Below are 23817 nucleotides of genomic sequence, written 5' to 3'. Positions count from 1 at the left end.
TTTATCTGCTATTAATAAGAACTAGTTCTGGCCGGGCACGGTGGCTCACGCCTGTAATCCCAGCACTTTGGGAGGCCAAGGCAGGCGGATCACGAGGTCAGGAGATCAAGACCATCCTGGCTTAACACGGTGAAACCCCGTCTCTACTAAAAATACAAAAAATTAGCCAGGCGTGGTGGCAAGCGCCTGCAGTCCCAGCTACTCGGGAGGCTGAGGCAGGAGAATGGCGTGAACCCGGGAGGCAGAGCTTGCAGTGAGCTGAGATAGCACCACTGCACTCCAGCCTGGGTGACAGAGCGAGACTCTGTCTCAAATAAATAAATAAATAAATAAATAAATAAAATAAAATAAACAAATAAATAAAAATAAGTAAAAAAGATAATGCTGATATCAGATACCTAAAATGGACTTTGTAAAATCACCTCTAAATTCCTGAAAGATATAAAAAGTATTAAAGCATAATTAATTTGATCTTGTATGGCATTCCCAAAACTCTACTAAAAGATTGCACCAGTGTGAATATACAAATACACATACTTTACAAATGGGTATATTTACCACAGGAGCTTTCTACTTGTATTACTAGAAACTTTTAAAACAATCACCCTTCTTACAAACTTTTATTACATATCTCCAAGGGATAGCTCTCTAAAAACCTCCAAAAAACCATTTACTGCTTAGAAATTTGGCAGAAAAACTTTTTTTTTTTAAGCAAAAACAGTTGTAAACATAGTCAATTAATACAAATGCCTAATCAAGAAAAGGGTTTTTTGGGAGTTTTTTGTTTGGTTTTTTGTTTGTTTGTTGCTGTCTGGTTTTATTTTCTTTGCTTAATTTACAGAGAATTCACTTCCCAGCCAACTTTGCTTATTTTTGAAATACTATGCAATTTGGTCTTCTAAGAATAGCTGAAGCTAGAAAAAAGCTACAAATTATTTCAGATATGCTAAAACCTTTTTGGGTTTTACTGATTCTTCTTTATACTTAATGAATCACCAGATATTTAAGACATTTAGATGATAAATCTCAATTATGTTTTCTGGAGAAAAATAAATATTTCTTAAAACTTTCTACCTTCCCAATAATAGAAATGGAGATTTCTTTTTCAACACCATTCATCAGATCTTCCTTTTCATTACTTTGCTGGCATTCTTTATGAACAGCTGGAGTTATATAAGGTTTGGTGACATCAAACAGTTCAGGTCGAAAAACAAATTTTTGTGTGAACATTTCATAATTTCCTCCATCATCATTCTCTGGCTTAGTGGAAGAGTCAGAAGCAATAAATGCAGCACAGGCTCCAGAGGAGGACACAGAATCCATTTGAAGAGACTCAAAGTGAACAGAAGTAGTGAACTCCTTTTTACTGCAACAAGGTTCATGATGCTGGTGAAGTTGATAGTTTATCTTGTTGATAAAAGAAAGATGATCCAGTAACCACCCAGCTGACAACTGGTGTACCACAGACATTCCCTTCCTTTAAAAAAGCCTCTGGGAATTAGGAACTAGAATTAAAATCCAACTTTCCAGATCAGCTTCTTAAATGTCTTGTATTTCAATAAACATACACTTCATACACACAGATAGATTTGATATACAAGTACATAAACCTGACATGCACATTGAAGAGAATTTATCATGCACGATGTTAATATATACAGAAATTCTAAGGAAAATTGCAGTGTTTTAATATAAACTTTCTTTTTAATTTCAGAGTTGATAATTCAACATTTTCAGCCAAAATTTGGCCAAAGGGGGTTAAAACCTGATCTTATGTCTGGAATCCCAATGTGATCCTCCTGTCTTCCTGGGCCCCCCACGACTTCTTGCTTTGGTCCTTGGGTCTAGCCACTAGGTCCACATCCTCCAAGTCAGGAAGTCATTGAATGCTTAAAAGGACAAAGTACCCTGTAAAAGCAAAGAACACTACATTAGCTACGTGAATTCACCCTTTTTAATGAGATAAACCTATCTAGAGAGGGGCACAGAATTTCAGAAGGTGCTGTTAGCAGGTAATCCCTCGTTTTTGCAAACTACACTTGTCACAGTAAGTCAGCCCATTCTCCAGTATCATCCGCCCTACTTAATCACTACTACCAATGGAGTAATAAGGTAAAAAGAAAAAATTGTTCTAGTCAGAGAAAATGCAATTTTAACAGCACATCAGAAGCACTAAACCCTAGCAAAACTGCAAGGTTAAGAGTCTAGATCTGTAATTGGTTCTGAGCAATACCCCTTGGATAACCAGTTTTCTCAGAACTAACCTTTTTTCAAAAGATGGATTAGAGTTCTAGATACTGCTTTCTAAATCCAGTGCAGTGGAGAACTTGAGGGGACAGAATAAGAAATAAACGAGTGCTTAATGGCACAATTAATAATCATAGCATTTAGATTCAAATTTCTAACTCCATGAGTGATATTATGATGTACACTGGTTTTCATCCACAGTTCCTGGCTCACAGCCCCTGTAGCCTTACTGAGTGCAGGGATGAAGGCTGAGTTGATTACCAGTGACCAATGATGTAATCATTCATGTCTGTACAATGAATCTTGGAAACGTGACACTATCTCAAGATAGAAATAGTGTCAGAAATGAATTAGAAGGAAGAAGGGGCCAGCCTAAGAGTGACAGTGACACATGATGGCAGCCACCACAGGCTCAGGAGTAGGAGGAGTACCTCTCAATTTCCAACTGTTGGAAGAACCTGAAGAAGGTTAGAAAGGAGTGGCTGGGCATGGTGGCTCACGCCTGTAATCGTAGCACTTTGAGAGGCCGAGGCGGGCGGATCCCCTGAGGTCGGGAGTTCGAGACCAGCCGGGCCAACATGGTGAAACCCTGTCTCTACTAAAAGTACAAAAATTAGCTGGGCGTGGTGGCATGCGCCTGTAATCCCAGTTACTCAGAAGGCTGAGGCATGAGAATCACTTGAACCCAGGAGGGAGAGGTTGCAGTGAGCCGAGACTGCAGTACTGCACTCCAGCCAGGGCAACAAGAATGAAACTACGTCCCAAAAAAAAACAAACAAAAAAAGGAGTATGAGACGGCACAGATAGCTAGAGTCTAGAAGATGATAAAGACATGACACTTACCAAATGGACAGGAATGATAATTGGGCCTCCAAGAACAATTTACGAAAACTGAATATACAGCCTTAAAATAGAATGTGGACCTAAATACCCAGCAGCACACCCCTTTGTAAGACGTGTAACAAAAATTAATGCTATTCTAAAGGAGTGGTGGACTCAAGAGCCACTTCAGTGCCAGCAAAATAGCAGAATTCACATAGCATCAAAGTTGTCTTGGAAGAGGTTGGACACCTAATGACATCTAAAGAAAACATGAAACTCCCTCAGCAGCCTGAAAGACACTGTTACAGTAATTAATCAAAAGAAAAACCATAGTCCCTTTTCCCCACCCCCATTCAATTTAAGCAGTCTTCATTTTCAACAGTAGTAAATTTTCTAGATACATCTTGTAGACCTCACAGTACTAGAAAGGATGCTCCTATTCAAAAGAAATGTATCTTAAGACACTGTGAATGATACTAACTTTTTTGTCCATTTGAATTATGTAAGTTGTGCTATAACAAATCATCCTGTCAAGGGACAGGATCAAGCAAGTATATTTAAACTGATTCCCATCATAACTGGCGGGGTACATCTAATTCAACTGTGGAAAGACCACACAATCACCTTGCTGCTCCTTACATGGCCTGGGGTCTCCGCCTTCTCCCCCTACCGCTCTCCCTTCCTCCCACCCCCACCCCCTGCAACAGCCCTCTAGCCTGGGAGGCTTGTTAGAGTAGACGTGAAGATCACAGCCTGTGGGACCACTGCTGAGTGTGTGGGCACTCAGTTTAAGTATTCAGTGATGCTCCTTCCAAACCACTGTCCTGTCCCCACCTCTTCGACTCCCACCCTTGGCCAAAGCACAGATCATAAGCCCTCCGCTCCGCTCCCCTCTGAGATTCGCCTTCCATGAGGAATTCAGGGCTTTCCCCATGTCTTCTCCTCCCCACCTTTATCAAGAGATGCTGCTCCTTCTCCGTCAAGTCTCTTTTTGCATTGTCACCACCCAACACTTTCCATGACACTTCTTTGCTTTGACCAGAAGCCATAAGGTAAGGTTGGAAGAACACTTATTCACTCTCCAGCAGCCTAGGAAATGAATAGTGGGTCCTCAGCCCTGCCACCTTCTGCTGTTATCATCAGCCTTTTAACTCAGGTTTTGATGTGGTGAAAAGAGTCACCAGGGTTATTCAGACACCCCGGCCATCAGGGTCCTTGGTGGTTAAACCTGGGAAAAGGCCACATGAAGACAACTGTAAGCACACATGATCCCTCTGAATTGTTTTCTTTTCCTGCAATTGTGCTTGCTCTTAAAAATTGAAGTTTTAAACAGGGCTCACATTTGATCATCCTTGCATCTACTGGAGTCTAGCTTGAAATGTGACAACTGGAACCAAAAGAACCTTGAATTTGGTGCCTACTTTGGTTTTGGTGCTGCTGCTTCTCAAGATCCTCAGCAGGGATTAAGAAGTTGGGGTGCACAGCAGGAATATCAGGAAATTGGCAGGCTTGACTTCCTGGCAAATTGCTGCCAGGACCACTAAATGCTGAACTGTACTGTGGATGTATACCGAAATACAAGCAATTATCTCTGTACTAAAGGTTTTTTTAATTTTGTATTTGTGTAAAACCACCTTTGGAAGCAGCAACTATCTAGTCAGAAAAGCAAATGATGTTTCTATTAATCTTTTCTGGGGAAAACATTAGTGCTAAGGATTTAACAATCTGTAGGTAAAGTTTAACCTAACAGTATTCCACAAGGAGACTTTTTATTATCAGACGGTTGCCTAATTTTAATATAATTTTTATATTAATATAATCCTTGGTTCCTCCCCATCCCCTTCATAGGCCACAGCTGAGGTGAAAAGGATCCTGGAACGGCTAGTGAGAGCTAGAAATTCAGAAGGGAAAATTGAAACTCAGAGCAGAAAGGCAACCTGCCCAAAAATAACGCTAGTTAATGGCACAATTGCTACTAGACCCAAGTATCCAGACTTCCCGGAGCTGTGAGATCTTTCATCACCACCACTCTCCAGGTACAGGGCAGTGCCTGTTTCTGGGTTCAAACTCACAGCAGCGAGGAAATCCTATTTTAGCAAAGTGATCTACTGTTACTGTTGTTAGTGCACCCCTCTCCTGCGTCTCTGCTTCACATCCACTCCCTCGCCGCCCGCCCCCAAACACTTGGATTCTTCCTAGCCTCTCACAGGTCCGGAAAGTGATCAAATACTGAGCCCGAATTTCGGCGGCAGCCGTACCAACGCAATCCTTGGAGCCCATTCCACCCACTTCGCAGCCCCTCTCCCACCTCACCTCTTCCCTTGTCAGAAAAGCGGACGCCGCCTTCCCAGACTGTCCGCATGAAAACAGCACCCATCTAAATAGTGATCATGAAAAACGCCCCTTTCAGTCCACAGAAAAAAAGCTTTCTCCTTTTCTAAGAGTCCATGGGCGCCGCCATGTTGCTGTACGGAAAACGTTTCCGGGGCGAGTTCAGCGTTCAGGGCGCTCCTCGGCGCTCAGGCTGCCCACGGGTCTTCAGACCTAACTTTAGGAGTCGTGCCAGACTTCGTAGGGACGGCCACACTGGCCCACAGACCCCAGTTCCTGGGTGAGGAGGCTGGGCTCGACCAGCCACGCAGCTTCCGGCGACGAGGCGGTCGCATGAAAGTTACTGCGCGCGTCGTGCGTGATGACGTCAGCGCCGGCGGAGAATTTCAAATTCGAACGGCCTTGGCGGGCCGAGGAAGGACCTGGTGTTTTGATGACTGCTGTCCTATCTAGCGGATACTTGCACGGTTTACAGAAATTCGGTCCCTGGGTCGTGTCAGGAAACTGGAAAAAAGGTGACTGAATGACACTGGATTAACTTGGTTTCTGCAGAGCTGTTCTGGAGTAAGAAAGTGATGGCGCCAATGACTTAAATTTAGAGGTCCTGAGGCAATGTTTTGGTGTTTGTTTGCTGTTGGGAGAAGCCTCGAGGCCAAAACTGTGCGAGGCGCTGGTTTCACGGGATCCATTAAATTTCTAGTGGCAACGATTTCCCAAGGAGGAAAGGGGAGGGCCTGGGGGACACTGATGAGGAGTGGAGGCTCGGGAGAGGAAACGGGGAAGAATTGAAGGGGGCGGAAAGAGATGGACAAGAGAGGACTCGTTGGGTGGGTTGCGTCTGAATACTAGTGTAGCTTCTTATGGCCGTGTAGGACTGCGCGTAGAAGTCTTCATCTTATGAGAGCACATTATAAGTGGAGATTAAACGTGGACACACAGGTGTGAGTGGAAAAGTTGAATAGATGAACAAGCGCATATTGAAGAAGAAATAGGCGGCCAAAATCAGGAAGAGTGTAATCAGTGTAAAAGACTAAGGAGTACCCAGAGAAGTAAAAGGATTGTCACCTTCCTGAAAGCCAGGGCAGGACCTGAGAAGGCTGGGTGCAGAGATGAGACAGGATCAAAAGTTTTGTCAATCATGTGTATCCTAGGAGACAACCTTTTTAGCAGATGTGAAGGGAGTGACCTGTTAATGTGGTTTGTAAATGGAGGCAGCCTATAGACCATTTTATAGACCAGATGATTTATCCTTGTTGAAGGGGACATTGATGCCAAAAGGGCAGTAATTGAGGAAACAATGGGTTAAGGACAGAGCAAGAGAGATTGACATTAGGAAAACAGAATAATTCCATTCTCTGAAACCAAAGAAAAGGAAACATTTTGAGGTGAATAAGAGAATTTGAGGTAATTTTTTTGTCTTCCTGTTGAAATAGGCACAGCCAACAGCAGTAATGTGGTCTGGGTAACAGACAGGGCTTTAGCTACCACGGATACCCTTGTGAAGGCAGAAACCATAACTTACTCATCTTTGCATCTCCTGCATTGCCTAGCACACTCCCTTATATATAGTGGGCAATTAATAAATGTTTATGTTGAATATTTTTAAATGGAATTAAATAGATGTTCCTTGCAAATGAGAACTTCAGTGTACATGAACAAATAAAGATACCCCAGGGGAAAGATGATGATCTTGAAGAAACAATGAAACCTGACTGTCTTTCTGTTTAAGGATAAATAGCTGCTTAATGTACCATCTCTGTCTGGAAATTTTTTTTAAATACTGAATTCGTGAATGTAGGTCATAAGCATGAAGCGCAGTTCAGTTTCCACCGGTGGTGCTGGCCGCCTTTCCATGCAGGAGTTAAGGTCCCAGGATGTAAATAAACAAGGCCTCTATACCCCTCAAACGTGAGTATTTCCCTTGTGGTTCTAACTTGCATGCTTTATCATCTTAGGCAAAGAAATCATAAAAAATAGTTAATACAAAGATGTAATATGAGTGATGTCTTGGTGAATCTTGTCTGTTCCTAGGGGTACCTAATTTTGGATCAATGAAATCTAAAAGTGGGCATGATACTCTGCTAGGTGTTGTTTGTCTCATTCGTTTCATAAATTCCCAAAGCCAAACGCTTTACCAGGCACCCCCTAAAAGGACTGTTAATTCTTGTTCAGTACACTCTTATTTTTCTCTTTTATTCTAGAGCTACTTGTTTAAGCAGGCTCTGTGCTGTAACTTAGAGTTCACTGAGATATTTCCAATTAGCAAAGCTTCAATCAAATCAGAGCAAAATTATTTGCTCTCATAAGGTATAATATAGTAGCAGCCTACAAAACACCACTCCTCCGAACTCTTTCCTCAAGATTTGCTGGAAAAATATCTGAAAGAACCTGCTATCATAAACTATAGTTTTTCATTATGAGTGATTATCTTCCAGATTAGAGAAGTCTATTTGTAAGCCATGGTAGAGCTGTATAATTCTTCTCTAAGTACCGAGGTACAAGTTACTTGCTAACTGTTTTTAAATTACTTGGATTTACATAGTATGAGCCTGTGTTACTTTTAGAAATTTGAAATATTTATATATTTTTCCTTTTGAATACTGTAAACCAAGAAAATGTTTGTGCTGTTATACATTACTTATACCAAAAAAAGTTATGCCTTTAATTGTATTAGAGGCTAAAAGGTCACCATTGTCAATGTTCTTTTGCCTGCAGTTTAGATAATGTAATAAGGGCAGCTACATTCTAATACAGAGTAGGCTCTAAAAGAAAAAAAAAAAATGTAAATGTGGTTAAGATAATGGAAATCATAATGTAGATAGGATTTTTGTTCTGCAGAGAAACAAAAGACTTAAATCTGCATAACAAGCCTTACCTTTGACCATTTTGTCTTAACTGGACTTCCTACTTACACTTTTCTTTGTCTTGGCAAATAAGTGAAATAAGCAGGGAACAGACAATTAGACAGCACATGTTCTCATAGGTGGAAGCTAAAAAAGTTTATCTCATAGAAGTAAAAAATAAAATGGATGCTAGAGGCTGGGAAGCATAGGGAGAAGAGGGAAATAGGGAGAGATCTGTTAAAGGACACGAAATTATAGCTAAATGGGAAGAATAAGTCCTGGTGTTCTATAGCACTGTATAATGACTATAGTTAACAATAATATATTGTATAGTTTTAAATAGCTAGGAGAATATTGACTGTTCCCAACAAAGAAATGATAAATGTTTGAGATGATGGATATGGTATTTACCCTGATCTGATCACTGTACATTATATGTATCACAGCATCACTATGTACCCCATAAGTAGGTACAATTATGTGTCAGTTTTTAATTTTTCTGTTAATAATTTAAAATCAGAAAGTAGTAATAATAATGATATTTAGGCCTGAAAGTATGTTCTGTGTCTTTGGGCTACAAATTATCTATCTTGTACTTTACCTTCAGGGTTTTTTTTTAACCTTGTTTTTACCCTTTGGAAATGCAAATTTAGGGTAGAAAATGTTTAGATAGTTATTAAAAATCAGACAAGTAAAACAGACCCTGCTGAGGTTAAAACAAAGACTAAATCTACCAAAGGGTACATACACCAGAGGGACCTCTGCTGGTCCCCCAACATTACAAACATTATAACTTATAGTACCATGTTTAGCCCATCCTATTTATAACAGCTTTCATGACTGCTACACATTTTTATGATTTTTGAATTATTTTTATAGGTAGTGGGGAAAAGTTGTTGGTTCTAATATATTTCTAAAAGTTTCTTGAGCTAATTTTAATTTTTATTTTAAAGAGTTGTTTTCTATTTTTCTTAAAGCAAAGAGAAACCAACCTTTGGAAAGCTAAGTGTAAACAAACCGACATCTGAAAGAAAAGTCTCGCTATTTGGCAAAAGGTAATTATATTTTTTATTAGCTCTAATAAAGGGATTCTTATAGCCATACGTTGTTGCCCTCAGAGAACAAATACATTAGATGACATGGTTCCTTTCGAAAGAAAAGTTATAATCTAGTTTTCCTCTGATTTTAAATGGTTAAAATTTTAGTTTATATCTGCTTTAGACAGTGTAGCTAACACATTCAGACCACTATTTCATTGTTACAAATAAATAGTTGATTGAAAATTCTATACCTAGCTTTCAGACACAGTGGAGTCATCGCATTTTAAAATAAGGAGTGGCCAGGCATGGTGGCCATGCCTGTAATCCCAGCACTTTTGGAGTCTTTGCTTGAGTCCTGGAGTTCGAGACCAGCCTGGGCAACATGACAAGACCCTGACTCCACATTTTTTTTAATTGGCCAGGCAGGCATGTAGACCAGGTGCAGTGGCTCACACCTGTAATCCTAGCACTTTGGGAGGCTGAGATGATCTTGAGTCCAAGAGTTCGAGACCACCCTGGGCAACATTGCAAGACCCTGTCTCTACAAAAAAAAATTTTTTTTAATTAGCCAGGCGTGTAGACCGGGTGTGGTGGCTCACACCTGTAATCCCAGCACTTCGGGAGGCCAAGGCGGGCAGACCACTTGAGTCCAGGAGTTCAAGACCTAGCTGGGCAATATGGTGAAACCCTGTCTCTACAAAAAATACAATGATTAGCCAGGGGCAGTGGCACATGCCTGTAGTCCCATCTACTTGGAAGGCTGAAGCAGGAGGATCACTTGAACCCAGGAGGTGGAGGTTGCAGTGAGCTGAGATCGCACCACTGAACTCCACCTTGGGTGACAGTGAGACTCTGTCTCAAAAAAAAACTTTTTTTAATTTAAAAATTAACCAAGCATCATGGTGCACGCCTATAATCCTAGCTACTCAAGAGGCTTAGGCAGGAGGTTTACTTGAGCCCAGAAGGTCGAGGCTCCAGTGAGCCAGGTTAGCACCACTGCACTCCAGCCTGGGCAACAGAGAAACACCCTGTCTCAAAAAAAAATGTAAAATGAGGAAACATCATCTAGTCCAACATTTTAGTCATTTTTACAGTCTAAAAGATTAATGAGAACTCCACAGAGCTTTTGTTTTATGGGCTATATCTGTCAAAATTAACCATAGTAGAAATTAAAACTGAGAAAAATTTAAAATATGCATTCAATTTAAAATAACAACCCATTACATGGTAACATAAATAACATGTTTTCAACTTTTAAAAAACATATTTTCAAAAATAAAACAATTTCAGTAAGAAGAGTGACTTTTTTTTACATTTTTGCAAATCTCTTATGGCTTAATAGCAGACAGCTAGATTCTAATACTTGCTTCTGCATTTAATCTGTTACAGTATCATACATCATGTTACCAGCCTCTGGAAAACTCCACTGTACACTCATGAGAGATTGAAAATGAAAAGAGCAAATAACATCTTAGTTTTATCATAAAAATAGTTTTGACTTCTCAGTGATCCTTAGACAACACTTTGAGAACAACCATCTATCTGGAGTAGGTCAGTGGTTGTCTAGGCTGCAGTTTGAAGAAGGATTAACTGTTAAGGGGCATAAGGAGACTTTGGGGGATGATAGAAATGCTCATATTTTGATTGGCAGAAGTGACACAAATGCGTTTATTGTCAAACTTCATCAAACTGTATGCTTTAAACAGGTGCACTTTATTCTAAACAAATTATGTCAATAAAATAGATATCTTTAAAAAAAGTTCAACCCCAAAATTAAGATGATAAATTATGTTGTTGTCTCACCAAAACAAAATATAACTTTAAGACAAACCTGTTTCTTCCATTCTTTTGAAAATATTTAGAGATGAAGTACTTGTCACCTTTTTAAAAAGTCTCTGCCGTGAAACCAATTTGGTTTCATTGGTTTAAACTTCCATTTTTGGTATTTATTTCAGTTGATAAAAAATCTTAAGGTATTTTTGTAATGTAATTCATCTCAGAGCTAAACTTTAGAGATGATAGTGATTACAAAATCTAATATTTGTGGAGCATTCCTATAGGCCAGACATTGTTTTAAGTGCTTTATCTACATTAAATCTTTCAATCAATCCTCAGAACTGCCCTGTGAGAAGGTACTGATACTGTCTGCATTTTTTTTTTTTTTTTTTTTGAGATGGAGTCTCGCTCTGTCACCCAGGCTGGAATGCAGTGGCGCGATCTTGGCTCACTGCAACCTCTGCCTCGCCAGTTCAAGCAATTCTCCTGCCTCAGCCTCCCGAGTAACTGGGATTACAGGTGCCTGCCAACACGTCTGGCTAATTTTTTTGTATTTTTAGTAGAGACGAGGTTTCACCATCTTGGCCAGGCTGGTCTTGAACTCCTGACCTCATGATCCACCGCCTCAGCCTCCCAAAGTGCTGGGATTACAGGCATGAGCCACTGTGCCCGGCCAAATGTGTGTGCCAAGTGTGTGTTTATTCTTGCCTCGTTTTACATCCTTATCTTTAACTGCTGTAACCTCATATTTTACTCTTCATTATTTGCTCCTTTTCTCTGCTTTATATAAGAGAATTGTTTAGTTATAAGAATGTAATGTTTGATGTTGATGTTAAAATGCAAAACTGCCTTGAAATAATTTAGACTTGATCACAGAAGCAAATAGTTTTAACTGGCTTTTTAAAAATATATTTCCAGAACTAGTGGACATGGATCCCGGAATAGTCAACTTGGTATATTTTCCAGTTCTGAGAAAATCAAGGACCCGAGACCACTTAATGACAAAGCATTCATTCAACAGTGTATTCGACAACTCTGTGAGGTACTTTAGGATTTTAATCTAAACTGTGATTGTTGTCATAGGTATTTTCCAATAATTTTCCATTACAAAACGTTTGGTGGTTCATAAAAATTATTGTAGTTCCTTACAGAAAATGGTTATGCACATAATGTGTCCATGAAATCTCTACAAGCTCCCTCTGTTAAAGACTTCCTGAAGATCTTCACATTCCTTTACGGCTTCCTGTGCCCGTCATACGAGCTTCCTGACACCAAGTTTGAAGAAGAGGTTCCAAGAATCTTTAAAGACCTTGGGTATGTATATTTCTTATTAGTTTAGAGACATGACTGGCACACAGAGACGAAACAAATGAAATCAATTTGTAAAAAGTTTGAGGTACAGAAATAATATGTTTTAAGATGACCACTGTGGGCAATATATGTAGGATAAATTGAAGAGAAAAAAAGCAACTGCTTACAAAAATAAAAATAAAAATTGCTGGTGGTAGAAGCAGGAAGGATTAACAAATTGTTAGTAACTGATGAAGTTTGATGATGGATACAGACGGATTAAATACACTTTTCTTTGTTTAAAAAAAAAAAACTACTCATAGGTTATTACAGAGCAACAGAAGATAGAATATAAAGCCCTGAACTGCTGAAGTGACAGAGAATAGAAAAAACAGGCTGGATACCACAGATTTTACAGAAGCCAAAAAAAAAAAAAAAAAAACCAGGATTCACGCCTGGTGAAAACAGAGTGTGATGAAATTCAAAGGGGGAAGAATGGATTTGGAGGTGTACATACATGTCGTTTATTGGGGGTATATTGAATTTGAGGGAACAAAAGACGTTTTGGGAGAGTAGTCCAGCATATTGGTTGTATAGGTCAAGTTCTGCAGCTTGGGGCGTAGATGTACAAAGTAATGTACAGAGAAATACACAGAGATTAAGATGACTAAGGATAGAATCCCAACATATCTTACCTCTAAACAAGTCAAGACTGAGTGTATATGTGGAATTTTTTAAATGTAACTTCTTGATTAACCGTTATCTTTAATAAATTATAATAACGTTAAATTAGCTTATGTTTTTCTGATTTCTCATAGGTATCCTTTTGCACTATCCAAAAGCTCCATGTATACAGTGGGGGCTCCTCATACGTGGCCTCACATTGTGGCAGCCTTAGTTTGGCTAATAGACTGCATCAAGGTATTTGATTGGTTCTTTTGAAATGTATACATGGGAAAGGGTTTTTTTCCTCAAAAAAATATTTTTCTCTCCCAGTCTTTTGACAGTGTTCTCAAAGTCTGCTTCAGAGTTTTCATTTTTTCAAAGCACGTTTGATTTTAAGTGTTTCAAACTATTATCGCAAGGTAAAAGGAAGAAAGTACCAACTGACAAGGAGATTATTTATTATCATGAGGTTTTACGACTCAAAAAAAATGAGTCAATAGGAAATTCATTTTTTATTTTCCCTCATGAAATTCATTTTTACCCTTTTTAATTAAAATCCATATTTACTGCAGGAAGTTTGGAGAATACAGTGATATAACCATAGTCTCCAAACTCAGAGAAAATAACATAAAATATTTCCTTGTGATAGCTTTGTTTTGTTTTGGTTTGGTTTGGTTTGGTTTGGTTTGGTTCTGTTTTTGAGAGGGAGTCTCGCTCTGTTGCCCAGGCTGGAGTGTGGTGGCATGATCTCAGCTCACTGCAACCTCCACTTCCCAGATTCAAGAAATTCTCCTGCCTCAGACTCCTGAGTAGCTGGGATTACAGGCATGCACCACCACGCCCGGCTAATTTTGTATTTTTAGTAGAGACAGGGTTCCACCATGTTAACCAGGCTGGTCTCAAACTCCTGACCTCAGGTGATCTGCCCACCTCAGCCTCCCAAAGTGCTGGGATTATAGACCTGAGCCACCACGACCGGCCCCTTGTGATATAGTTTTAAAAGTGTGTGTTGCTGTGCAAAGTACTATATGTATATTTTTTAAACTTTTGATACATACTGACAGATTTTTCTCTAGAAAACTTGTACCAATTAAAAGCTCAACAATGTTTGAGCATACCCATTTTTCCAAACCATAAGCATTGTTGTTTTAAAATCTTTATCAATTTAGGAGGTGAAAAATAGCTTGTTTATATATAAATGTGTGTGTATATGTATATACATGTGTGTATATATATGTGTGTGTATATATATATTTAAACAATTTATGTTTTTATATGATTATTTTTCTTTTAACTGCTTATACGTGGTTTTTTAGGCAAGTTTATATTTCACCATTTGCTTTTTGCTATGAATTTGAATCTTTATATATTAAACGTACTGATGGTTTTAATAGTTGGCAACACAACAAGCAAAAGATACTGACAGCTAATTTTTCCTTATTTACATTTTTTGTTTTTAAAGGTGAACTTTTTTACATTTATTGTAATATCTACTCTTTTGATATTTTTCTTTTTTTGTATTGATTTGCAAGAGTGCCATTTTGCAAGTCAAAAATGGTTGAGTCAGAGAAATTAGCTCCTGTCTATATGGTGCAAGTAATTTTTTTCTCTCTCTCTTTTTTTTAATTTCATGTGCTGTTTTGTCTGTTCAGAAATGTGAGTTTTTATCTAATTTAATGCAGTCTCTCCTTTTGTAGCTTCGAGTTTCCTGTTCTACTTAGTGCTAGAATTCCTAAAGCTAATGCTGTTCCCCTGACATTGTCTTGGCCATCAGCAAGGCTTTAGCTAAATGAAGGCAGGCACTGGGTGTATGGATTTTGACCCAGGAGCCATGCTGGTACATACAGTACCACCCATTGTCAACAGAGTAGAATTCCAATGCCATAGACCGTTAATAAAAATCCAAGTTTCATTGGACTTTATATATAATATTTATGCATTCAATTTGTCTCTCCCCAGTGATGCCCATGGACATTTGATAACTACTTTTTTGGTCTCACCATCAGATATCCCCATTGTCACTAGAACACTTAACCCTTGTTTGCCTAAGCAGCTTACGATATTGTGTGGTTGGGAGATAGCATGTGGAGCTTGTGGATTACCTGCACTAGCTTCGCTTGGGGAGGGTCCTCTTGCGATGCCTCCAAGCCCCTCTTTTTTTTTTTTTTTTTTGAAATGAGTCTCACTCTGTCGCCTGGGCTGGAGTGCAGTGGCGCAATCTCGGCTCACTGCAACCTCCGCCTCCCAGGTTCAAGCAATTCTCTGCCTCAGCCTCCCGAGTAGCTGGGATTATAGGCACCCGCCATCATGTCTGGCTAATTTTTTGTATTTTTAGTAGAGATGGGGTTTCACCATGTTAGGCAGGCTGGTCTCGAACTCCTGACCTCATGATCCACCCACCTCGGCCTCCCAAAGTGCTGGGATTACAGGCGTGAGCCACCACGCCTGGCCCTCCAAGCCCATTATTTAAGTTGGAATCCCCTCCTTTTTATATTGCTTTGCATGATGTGATGTATTAATCCATGAGAGACTTCAGGTTTCTTTTTCTAATTTTCTTTCTCACTTAACATAAGCCTAGAAATTTAGCCACATTTAGGAAGGCCTCTTTTCCTCCCCAATGTTTTTTAAAAAACAATTTTACAAATTTTCTCCTAGTATTTGTATGACTTCTTTGTGCTGCGTTTAAATCTTAATTCATCTCCAATTTATTTTAGTGTAAGAAAGAGAAGGCCTTCTTTTTTAAATAATTCACTCATGTATCACAGTCCCACTTATGGAAAAACTGATATTGGCCGGGCACTGTGGCTCATGCCTGTAATCCCAGCACTTTGGGAGGCTGAGGCAGGTAGATCACCCGAGGTCAGAAGTTAGAGACCAGCCTGGCCAACATGATAAAACCCCATCTCTACTAAAAATACAAAAATATTAGCCAGGTATGATGGTGCATGCCTGAAGTCCTGGCTACTTGGGAAGCTGAAGCACGAGAATCATTTGAACCCAGGAGGTGGAGGTTGCAGTAAGCCGATATCACACCACTGCACTCCAGCCTAGGCAACAGAGCAAAACTCCATCTCAAAAATAAATAAATAATATTTTCCCCACAGTTTTGAACTGTCACCAGTATGTTCTTAATTAAACCTATTTGTCTGCTCTTTTTTTTCTATCCCTGCTTCATGACCATACTAATTCCTGTCACTTTCTAATATATTTTATCTAGAAGACGAACATTCTTACTTCTTTTCACAATGTTAGCTATTGTCGTATCCTCACTCTCTAAATTATTTTTTCAGATTTTAACAAAATCTTGTGATTTTGATATTATCGACATAACATTGAATTCATGATATATAAGGGGAAATTTCCATCCTGTCAATAGTTAATATTGTCATATGGGAAAGTGTTAAATCTCATTTATTCATCTCTTGTCCCTTCAGTAAGATTTTGTTTTTGTTTTTTCATTCTATGGTTTTTTGTTGTTGTTGTTGTTGTTTGGTTTTCTTTTTTTTTTTTTTTTTTTTTTTGAGACAGAGTCTTGCTTTGTCGCCCAGGCTGGAATGCAGTGGCGTGATCTCAGCTCACTGCAACCTCCACCTCCCAGGTTCAAGCAATTCTCGTGCCTCAGCCTCCCAAGTAGCTAGGATTACAGGTGCCCACCACCAAGCCTAGCTAATTTTTGTATTTTCAGAAGAGACAGGGTGTCACCATGTTGGCCAGGCTGATCTTAAACTCCTGACCTAAGGTGATCCACCTGCCTCAGCCTCCCAAAGTGCTGGGATTCCAGGCGTGAGCCACCATACCTGGCCATGTAGTTTTCTTAATATCAAACAACATATTTTTTATCAATGCCATGTGTTTTGTTACTATGATGAACAGACTTTCTCTTTTTTTAATTCTATTTCTATGGTGATTACTACTAAAAGAGTTTTTTGTGTTTACTACCCTTATTGAATTGCTTTATTACAACTACTGTTCTCAGTTGATTTCTATTACTAACCACTGTTTTTAAATTAAATATTTTTCATTGTATCGTTTAGTATGATGTATTCAGTAGAAGATGTTTTGCATGTTGAAGTTTATTCACTTTTATCAAGAATGATCTTTGAAGGTTATCCTATGCTTTTGCAGGATGTATTGAGATTATTCTTGTTATCTTGACCTATTGATCTAATATGTTGATTTCCTAATGACCTCTATTTGTTCATTGTTTATTATTCATTTGTTATGCTCCTAAATTGTTTGTTCATGCTTTGTAAATAAACTTTGATTTCCTATCTCACTATGCCTCCTTGCATAGAACTTGGCACATAATCAGTCCTTATTATAGTGTCTAAGTGATAATAATTTAGCTAAAGTTACCATGTCTTCTCTACTAAGGACCATAAATAGGAGGGTTGCATACACTTCAGGAGCGTCTTGTTAGCCTTTTGGTTAGTGATCAAAGTGGACTTGGACCTGACTTATCCCAGATCCCTCTGTGTCCTTTTCCTCCTCTGATGTTTCACAATATTAAGAAGTGGTGTTAGAGTGGAAAACGCCACCTTTTGATGAAAACATGATTCGAATCTATACTTTTTATATCTATAATTACAGGTTGAAACTATTTCAACCAGTCTTCCTAGTTCACAATTCTTCAGTCCTTTCAGTAGTCTTTTCTATAGCTCTTGGGGATCTGTATGTCCCTGTGTAAGACTCTCCTTGAATCTTGCAAAGTAGCAAAAGTTTTCATAAGGACCTTGGCAAGGTGACAGAAACTGTCTTTACCCTGATGACAAGATATAAGATTCTGTTCCTTATCTTGGGTTCTGCCCTACATGTCTTTCAGACTTTATTAAATCTGTGTATTGGCCGGGCGCGGTAGCTCATGCCTATAATCCCAGCACTTTGGGACGCCAAGGTGGGTGGATCACCTGAGGTCAGGAGTTCGAGACCAGCCTGGCCAATATAGTGAAACCCCGTCTCTACTAAAAATGCAAAACTTAGGCATGGTGACAGGTACCTGTAATCCCAGCTACTCAGGAGGCTGAGGCAGGAGAATCACTTGAACCTAGGAGGCGGAGGTTGCAGTGAGCCGAGATCTCAGCCACTGCACTCCAGCCTGGGCGACAGAGGGAGACTCTGTCTCAAAAAAAAAAAAAAATCTGCCTGCCACCTGAGGCCTTGTTGAAAAAAGACAAGGTAGAAGACCCAGTTGTTAGAGGTCTTCTGCATCTGCCTTAGATAAACAAAGAATCTTCTGAATGCCTTTATAATAGGAAAGGGGTAGCAGGGCAAACAACTCTAGGCTAAGGACATTGTCTCCCTGGGACATCTTGTATGTGAAACCCCATTCTTCTTTTATGTACTCCTAACGCATAGTCCTTTTCTTAGAAGTTAGTATTCTTATACTTAGTGTTCATTATACTATTAGATACATATTGATATCTTGGCCAGGTGCACTGGCTCATGATGCCTGTTATTCCCTGCACTTTGGGAGGCCAAGGCAGGTGGATCACCTGAGGTCAGGAGTTCGAGACCAGCCTGGCCAACATGGTGAAACCCTGTCTGTACTAAAAATATAAAAATTAGCCAGGCATGGTGGCTCATGCCTGTAATCCCAGGTTCTCCAGAGGCTGAGACAGGAGAATCACCTGAACCAGGGAGGCAGAGGTTGCAGTGAGCCAAGATTGTGCCACTGCACTCCATCCTGGGTGACAAAGTGAGACTCTGTCTCCAAAAAAAAAAAAAAAAAATACATATTTATATCTAGATATCTATATATCAAGATAATAGATATTAATAGATATATATTTATATCTAGTATATCTGCGTTCATATCTACATTTATATATATTTATAGTAATTTCATTTAAGTTTTCTATTTTTTCATGTTTTAAATGTTATATTTTTAAAAGAAGATATAAAAACAGGCATTCCAAAATGGAATTTCTATGCCTTAAAAACCTTTAACTATTTTCCTTTTGGCCTGTCAATTTTAACCATCTGAATGTTTTGCTATAATTTATGTTATCACTTTCAATTTAAGCTACTGTATTTCTAAAGATTTTTCTATTGTAAAATTTCATCTAAAGTTCATACTGTACATACTGAAAGAGTTACTCGATTAACATTTGAGCACCAAAATTGAGCTCAAAGAGAAAAATTATTATTGGCTCACCTTTTATGTGGCAATTCTGTTTTGGATTCTTAGTTAAAGTTGCATTAAAATGTGTATATTTGCTCTCAATGGGTTAATAACAGCATAAAGGTCAACTTTTTTCTCTGTAGAACAGAAGTAAATATAGAGTCCATCCTTTCTAGATCCTGAAGAGTTTAGTTACTAAACAAAAGGGTTTTGAAATTATCAAAAGGATACCTTCAAATTGTTTTATTTGAAAGAAAGTCAAAAGTGTTAATGTTCAATATAATAACCTATCAAAAGAGACTTTTAGTTACACAATAATGTAAATGCTTCTAAAATTGACACTAAAAACATAATTTGCCAAAAAATGAAAGTTGCGTTTTTCAAATCAACTTGCTTTTCTTGCTTGTGTACTAATTAGATACATACTGCCATGAAAGAAAGCTCACCTTTATTTGATGATGGGCAGCCTTGGGGAGAAGAAACTGAAGATGGAATTATGCATAATAAGGTACCATGTATTATCATAAACTGTAATAATGAATTGCCTTGATATTATTGTGTCACTATTGGATTTAATACAGATGCCCCTCGACTTATGATAGAGTAATAAACCGACTATAAGGTGAAAATATCATGTCAAAAATGCATTTAATACACCTAACCTGCCAAACGTCATAGCTTGGCCTAGCCTACCTTAAACATTCTCAGAACAATTAAACTAGCTTACAGTTGGGCAAAATTAATCTAACACAAAGCGTATTCTATAATAAAGTATTGAATAGCTCTTGTAATTTATTGAATACTATACTAACAGTGAAAAACAAAAAGGTTGTATGGATACTTGAAGGATGGTTTCTACTCCATTGCTTTCGCACCATCAGAAAGCTGAAAAATCTGAAGTCAAACCATCGTTAAGTCAGGGATTGTCTGTATATTCTTTTGTAGAGTTGTCTTTTTGCTTCCTGAAAACATTCTAAATTTGTCTTTTTTTTTAATATTAATGGATCTGTTTGAATCACATTACAATTTCTTAAAAATAACTAGGCACAAAAATTTCAAAATTTTAACTAAGTGAAAAATGGAAGGGGATTGGAATTAAATCATAACATGTTGTTACATGTTATAGACGTAATGTTTCTTTTCCTCCTTTATGTTGTGGAATGAAGATATCAGTATTGGCAACATTATTTTAATGTAATTCTTTGTCAATACAAAACATAATGGGTTAAGTCTTAAGATATTGCACGTGGATAGGTTGTTTATTTTGTTTTGACCTTTTTCATTAGACATATTGCCACTTAGCTCATAGTCGCCACTTCCAAAAGTGGTTGAGATAAAGGAAAGATTAAGATTATACATTAATATTTCCTAGCATACATAAAAAACCAGTCATCACATGGGCCACTTAGAAGAAAAACTATTCTCTGTTCTAATTCTAACCTTCATTCTTTGAAACTTTTGTCACAAAAAAAGTGGAAATAATTTCAGTCCCATCTTTTATGACTGCCTGGGATGTAGTTCAAAGATACATCAACTGACTAGTGTTGGCATCATTGCCTTTTTCTTTTTAACAAAAAACAAACATGCGCCTTTACTACTTCAACAATGATCCCAGTTGGAAAGACTCCTAGAAAACCTTTGATCCCACCCTTGAGAAAATTATCCTCCCACATTGCAATATGTATATTGGGCTGCCTCTAATTGCCCCTCAGTTTTCACCCAAGTACATTACAACATCTATTAAGTATTAAATGTCTTGCCGGACACAGTGGCTCACACCTGTAATTCTAGCACTTTGGGAGGCCAAGGTGGGCAGATTGCTTGAGCTCCAGAGTTCAAGACCAGCCTAGGCAACATGGCGAAACCCCATCTCTACAAAAAGTACAAAAATTAGCTGGGTGTGGTGGTGCGCGCCTGTGGTCCCAGCTACTTGGGAGGCTGAGGCTGCAGGATCACTTGAGCCCAGGAGGTCAAGGCTACAGTGAGCCAAGATCATGTCACTGTACTCCAGCCTGAGTGACAAAGTGAGACCCTATCTCAAAAAAAAAGTGTTAAATGTCTTGACATCCATCCTAAAGGTTAAAAAATTGTTCTTGCTCTCTGAGCTATTATAGCTATTATTTCAAATGACAATATATAGAGAAGCACATGGGAAACTATAAAGTACTCTTTGTAATTAAAGAAAGTTGTCAGGGTATCTGGCTTCACAAGATTCTGATACTCAGCTTTGTGAGTCCACAAAATCGGTATTTTTAAACCTATAAGATCAAAATTGACCAAGCTTAAGGAAAATGATTCAGTCTTACCAAATTCACAGCAACTGATCTGAAGGAGAATGAAAATGTATTAATTTACCATCAGTGATACACCTTTCCAGTTACAGGAATACTCAGACAGCCTATTCAGGGTACTCACTTCAAGGTCACCTTAATAAGCAACAAATTAGCACAAAGGGAATTGGTTTGTCTTGAGGGATATTTACTTGAACTAAGCTATGGAAAATTCTGATCATCCATTCTTGCCTTCTCATAAAGTCTACATTCTCAGTGACCAAAACATCTCATGAATGCAAAATATAGTGTTATTTTCTCTTGGATAAATGTTAAGAATTCTAGTATTGTACTGTTTAGATTGCTACTCATCATGCAATTCATTTTTTAGCCTGAAGTTACAATGTAATTGTAGCCTTCATTAATTACATTTGGGTTTTTACAATTAGACCTCATCAATTCAATTGGACTTAGATGATCAGTAGTTTATTTAAATTTTTCATCAGGTGCTTTATTCCTAAAGATGATTAAGTTTGTGCATTTTATGTTGAATTACATTTATTAATAAGCTTCCCTATTTGTTTGACCTTCTCAAAATTCTGAAGGTATGGCTGTTTTTAAATATTGCCTTTATCCAAATTTAAGTGTTATTTTATCCTCATTATTCATATTTAGAAGTAGCAGACTAAATAAGTCCGTATAGCATATATAGCGTAGGTTTTTGTCTCTTATTTATAGGTTCATCTGACTACTTAGTATTTCTATTTTTTAAATTCAAATTTAAATTTCCACCTAGAAAAGTGAAACAAACCAAATAGAGACTCATGACTTTGTTTTTAAAATCTGCTTAACCCCATAGTTGTTTTTGGACTACACCATAAAATGCTATGAGAGTTTTATGAGTGGTGCCGACAGCTTTGATGAGATGAATGCAGAGCTGCAGTCAAAACTGAGTAAGTGTTCTCATTCTTAGGGTGCTTGCTTTTGGTCATTTCACTCTGCTCATGGAGTGGTAATCTATTTACCATATCCAATGTTCATATGAGCTACTTACTTTAAATGTATCTGGATGCCTAGTGATTTTTATCTTTGTGGTTTCTTTGGTGGAGAAAAGTTAAGCAAAAAGAATACTAGTGTTGGAGCCAGACCTGAGGCATAACCTCTTACTGTCTGTGGGGCCTTAATAAAATACTTGACCTATCTGACAAAGTTTAGCAGCAGTAGATGACAGTGTAATAAAGTACCAAACATGCTACCAGAAGCATAGACGATAATTAGCAAAAGCTATTCCTCTTGGGGGATAATATCCCTATGTTGTCCTTGCTTACTATTTGAGAAATTAAAGCACCAATTAGTCAAAAGACCTAAGGTCTCTTTCAAAATTTGTGGCAAAAAGTTAACAAGACATTACACTTCCAAATATGTAAGGAAAATCTTTTTTTTTTTTTTTACTCATTTACAACCTAGTGACATACAGTATTTACTAGCTAACTCTGAAACATTCCAGAGGTATTATTTTACATTTTCGTTCTTTCTGTTGAAATAGTCTTGTATATAAAATGCCAAAATGGAAGGTAAAATAGATAAATGGAGATGAAGCTATTCCTCCAAAGACAATAGAATCAATCACTTTGCAGGTATTATCACAAAAAGTGAAAGCATTCCCTCATAGTCCCCTGGGATTGTATCTTCCTGAAGAGTAACCAGGACAATTTCAGCTTGTTCACATGGGAAAGGGAGCAAAATAAATGGCTTTGTTTTAAGAGAGGAAAATTTAGAGTGATCCAAGCATCTAATGAGTAGTTTGATATTTCTGTATATAATTAACCAAGCATAAAAACTGCATTCATTCATTCAAATAAATATTTATTATATACCTACTATGTGCCAGCCACCATTTAGGCACTGAGGATACAGTAATGAATAGGATAAAAACCTCTGCCCTTATGAGCTTACATTTTAGTAGACAGAAAGAGGAAAATAATGAAATGAGCAACTTTAAGTCAAATGGTGATAAGCGCTTTGGAGAAAAATCAAGCAGGACAAGGAGAGTCGAAGTATGGTGGAGTAATGGAAAGGGTTTGCTGTTTTACAAGGATGGGATGTACTTCACTAATAGTGTTTTGGGCAGAGACCAGAAGGAAGTAAGGGAGGGAGTAATGGGAGGGAGTAAAGAATGTTCTAGGCAGATTTGAGGTCTTAAAAAGCTTTTGGATTTTGTCTCCAGAGGATTTATTTAATGTGGATGCTTTTAAGCTGGAATCATTAGAAGCAAAAAACAGAGCATTGAATGAACAGATTGCAAGATTGGAACAAGAAAGAGAAAAAGAACCGGTTAGTAAACATGTTTACACACTTACTTGAGAGCTCTTTTAGACTTTTGGGTGTCCTTGGATATTAGCTCTCTTTAT

The 23817-nt window shown here is 38.2% G+C and overlaps 2 protein-coding genes and 1 pseudogene across 6 annotated transcripts in view; 2 read left to right on the top strand and 1 right to left on the bottom strand.

Moving 5' to 3' along the window:
* Positions 1-5756, bottom strand: part of METTL4 (methyltransferase 4, N6-adenosine) — a 31840-nt gene extending 26084 nt beyond the window's left edge. The window contains exons 1-4 of one of the 5 annotated variants that reach the window (XM_063653461.1): positions 5383-5735; positions 4020-4297; positions 1766-1908; positions 1075-1407 (exon numbers count right to left, since the gene is read on the bottom strand). In XM_063653461.1, coding sequence (XP_063509531.1) covers positions 1075-1323 — 249 coding nt within the window. In that variant the 5' untranslated portion in view covers positions 1324-1407; positions 1766-1908; positions 4020-4297; positions 5383-5735. Of the gene's footprint in view, positions 1-1074; positions 1909-4019; positions 4298-5382 lie in introns of all 5 variants that reach the window. The other 4 variants (XM_054461053.2, XM_054461056.2, XM_054461055.2 and 1 more) reach the window with 4 other exon arrangements.
* LOC129018943 (ubiquitin-conjugating enzyme E2 variant 1-like) lies at positions 2642-3384 on the top strand (annotated as a pseudogene).
* The window catches only part of NDC80 (NDC80 kinetochore complex component), a 44349-nt gene continuing 26233 nt past the window's right edge, over positions 5702-23817 (top strand). The window contains exons 1-9 of the mRNA XM_054461052.2: positions 5702-5915; positions 7199-7308; positions 9221-9298; positions 11978-12101; positions 12201-12373; positions 13168-13270; positions 19555-19644; positions 22266-22359; positions 23634-23740. Of these exons, the coding sequence (XP_054317027.1) occupies positions 7208-7308; positions 9221-9298; positions 11978-12101; positions 12201-12373; positions 13168-13270; positions 19555-19644; positions 22266-22359; positions 23634-23740 (870 nt within the window). The 5' untranslated portion in view covers positions 5702-5915; positions 7199-7207. The remainder of the gene's footprint in view (positions 5916-7198; positions 7309-9220; positions 9299-11977; positions 12102-12200; positions 12374-13167; positions 13271-19554; positions 19645-22265; positions 22360-23633; positions 23741-23817) is intronic.

The sequence above is a fragment of the Pongo pygmaeus genome, chromosome 17 (genome assembly GCF_028885625.2).
Source record: "Pongo pygmaeus isolate AG05252 chromosome 17, NHGRI_mPonPyg2-v2.0_pri, whole genome shotgun sequence".
Taxonomy (NCBI): domain Eukaryota; kingdom Metazoa; phylum Chordata; class Mammalia; order Primates; family Hominidae; genus Pongo; species Pongo pygmaeus.
This window is presented reverse-complemented; position numbering and strand designations above follow the sequence as displayed.